The sequence below is a fragment of the Penaeus chinensis genome, chromosome 16 (genome assembly GCF_019202785.1).
Source record: "Penaeus chinensis breed Huanghai No. 1 chromosome 16, ASM1920278v2, whole genome shotgun sequence".
Lineage (NCBI taxonomy): Eukaryota > Metazoa > Arthropoda > Malacostraca > Decapoda > Penaeidae > Penaeus > Penaeus chinensis.
In genome coordinates this window covers 27,650,098-27,652,597 of record NC_061834.1, presented here as the reverse complement: position 1 = coordinate 27,652,597, position 2,500 = coordinate 27,650,098, and the positions used below count along the sequence as shown (strand labels likewise).

The following is a 2,500-nucleotide window of genomic DNA, read 5'->3' as shown; positions in this document are numbered from 1 at the left end:
TATTCATAGTAATTGATGGTAGAAGGATTTACCTGTCTCTATCAAAATATCTTTTATTTTATACATTCTTTTAGGGTTTCATTAATGTCGTGTTTAGTAAGTAATGTAATAACTGAAGTGGAATGTTTAGCCAATAACACTATTCATCTGTCTGCATTAAAGCCTTTCAAGACAATATTCATTTAAGTGCATCACAAACTTCTGTTTTCTACATCAAAATATTTATCAAAACAGCTTTCATAGACAGCAATATTATTAATCTGTCTGTATCAAAATATCTAGACTTTCTGTTACTTCTGATCACAATTATATGTCTGACACAAGAAAACTAAGGAACTCCCTGTGATATTCCAGAGAAAGACATTTCCCCTAAATATGTCTTATGCTTATCTAATATTAACAGTCAACTGACGGCAAAACAAAAAAATAAATATACCAAAATAGTAACAATATTTCTAAAATGTGTATGATTAATAAATTAAAATAATATATATCCTAACGAGTGAAAGAGCAATCTTAAAAAGAAAAAAAGGGGGATTTATCAAGAAAAATCAAATATAGATATATTTTTAAAAAGTTAACCACTCCAAGATTGCCTACCGATTTCAATCTGGAGTCAAGGAAGTCCAGCAGCTTAATGATGGCTGTCATGTCTTTGCCATCATACTCGCATGATCGTTCGTTCTGTTTGCTGAGGTCTGAGTCTACTTCAGTGAAGCAGGCAGCCTCCATGAGAGCTGTTGCCCCTGCAGTAGGCTGGGTAGTAACCACTGTTGGGGCTGGAGGAGGCATTGGGGACTCAGAGGCCTGCGGCATGTCACACAGCAGTTCCTCATACATCTTGGGAGGCATCACCAGTAGCAGGTTGACCGTGTTGCTGTGAAGAGTTAAAAATATATATCTTGGTGTGTGGATCCTTACAGAAGGGTTGTCATGTTTTGTGGTTTGGATGAGGTTATTTCTATTTTACAGAGGAACTGGAATGCTGGTTAAGAGTAGGAGAAAAAGAAGGCAAGAAGGAAGGAGGAGCACAAGCTAAAGAAGAAAGAAAAGAAGGAAAAGAAAGAGTAAAAGACAGAGAGAAAGGTAGAAGAGAAGGATAAAAATCAGAAAGAATTCAAGGCCACAGCCATCCAGTTGTGCCAAAAATCTGTCTTCACAAGGTAGTGAATAAAGACTAAGAGCAAAACTATGAAACTGAGACACAAGAGAAAGCAACAGAAACAAAGCTCAAAAGTAAGAAGATAAAAGGAAAAACAGAAGAAAATCAATACCACAGCCACCAACCTATGCAGGGAATCTGTCTTCTCAGGGCAGCGTGTGGAGGCCAGGAGAAGATAACGTAGGATGCTGATAAGACGCAAGCAGTGGCTGTCCTCCTCCTCGTCTGGGCTGTTTTTGTCGATGTGAAGTACCAAGTTGTACAGAACTTTGAGAACCTCATTAACCAGCTCTGCCTGTTCATCCTGTGGGAAAGGGTTGGAAAAACATTTTACCATATCTTTCTAGGTAGGTGGGTGGGTGGGTGGGTGGGTGGGTGGATGGGTGGGTGGGTGGGTGGGTGGGTGGGTGGATGGATGGATGGATGGATGGATGGATGGATGGATGGATGGATGGATGGATGGATGGATGGATGGATGGATGGATGGATGGATGGATGGATGGATGGATGGATGGATGGATGGATGGATGGATGGATGGATGAATGAATGAATGAATGAATGAATGAATGAATGAATGAATGAATGGATAGACCTATTAACAATCAATATATCAACATATGCATACACATAAATGAAAAAAACAAAACTATAGTGGATATTGAATATACCCAGCACTGAGGACACAAAACCTTACACAAAATACGTCATACACAAGGACCAACAAAAATATACAATAACAAAAATTACAAACAAAAACAATAGGCCTAATTTCCTAACTCTATGGCCACCCTCCCAACCCGCCTACCCACTCTCCCACACCAAGCCCATCTCCCCCAAAGAAACAAAAAAAATACTCACATTGAAGATAATAGGATTGGGGAGGTAGCCGTTGACAGACTGCACCTCACTCTCCTCCTGGGCCGTTTTAAGGGACAGGTCTAGGATCTCGATCAGGTAGGTCAGCCCATGGTACTCCGACCTTAGGCGTGGTCTGCGTGAATAGTGGAAAAAGTCAGAGTTACACCTCTTCCTCCATCTTCTTTCTCCTCCTTCTTCTCCTTTATCTTTGCTAAAGATTAATTATATTCATCCTTTACATACTGTGTGAGTGTGTGAGTGTGTGAGTGTGTGAGTGTGTGAGTGTGTGAGTGTGTGAGTGTGTGAGTGTGTGAGTGTGTGAGTGTGTGAGTGTGTGAGTGTGTGCATGTGTGCATGTGTGCATGTGTGCATGTGTGCAAGTGTGCATGTGTGCATGTGTGTGTGTGTGTGTGTGCGCATGTGCGTGTGTGTGTGTGTGCGCATGTGCGTGTGTGTGTGTGCATGCATGTGCGGGTGCG

At 41.1% G+C, this 2,500-nt stretch overlaps 1 protein-coding gene across 1 annotated transcript in view; it reads right to left on the bottom strand.

Annotated features, from left to right (window-relative positions):
- LOC125033472 (synembryn-A-like) overlaps window positions 1-2,500 on the bottom strand; it is a 20,783-nt gene that overhangs the window by 7,177 nt on the left and 11,106 nt on the right. The window contains exons 5-7 of the mRNA XM_047624999.1: window positions 2,022-2,154; window positions 1,288-1,466; window positions 601-877 (exon numbers count right to left, since the gene is read on the bottom strand). Coding sequence (XP_047480955.1) covers window positions 601-877; window positions 1,288-1,466; window positions 2,022-2,154 — 589 coding nt within the window. The remainder of the gene's footprint in view (window positions 1-600; window positions 878-1,287; window positions 1,467-2,021; window positions 2,155-2,500) is intronic.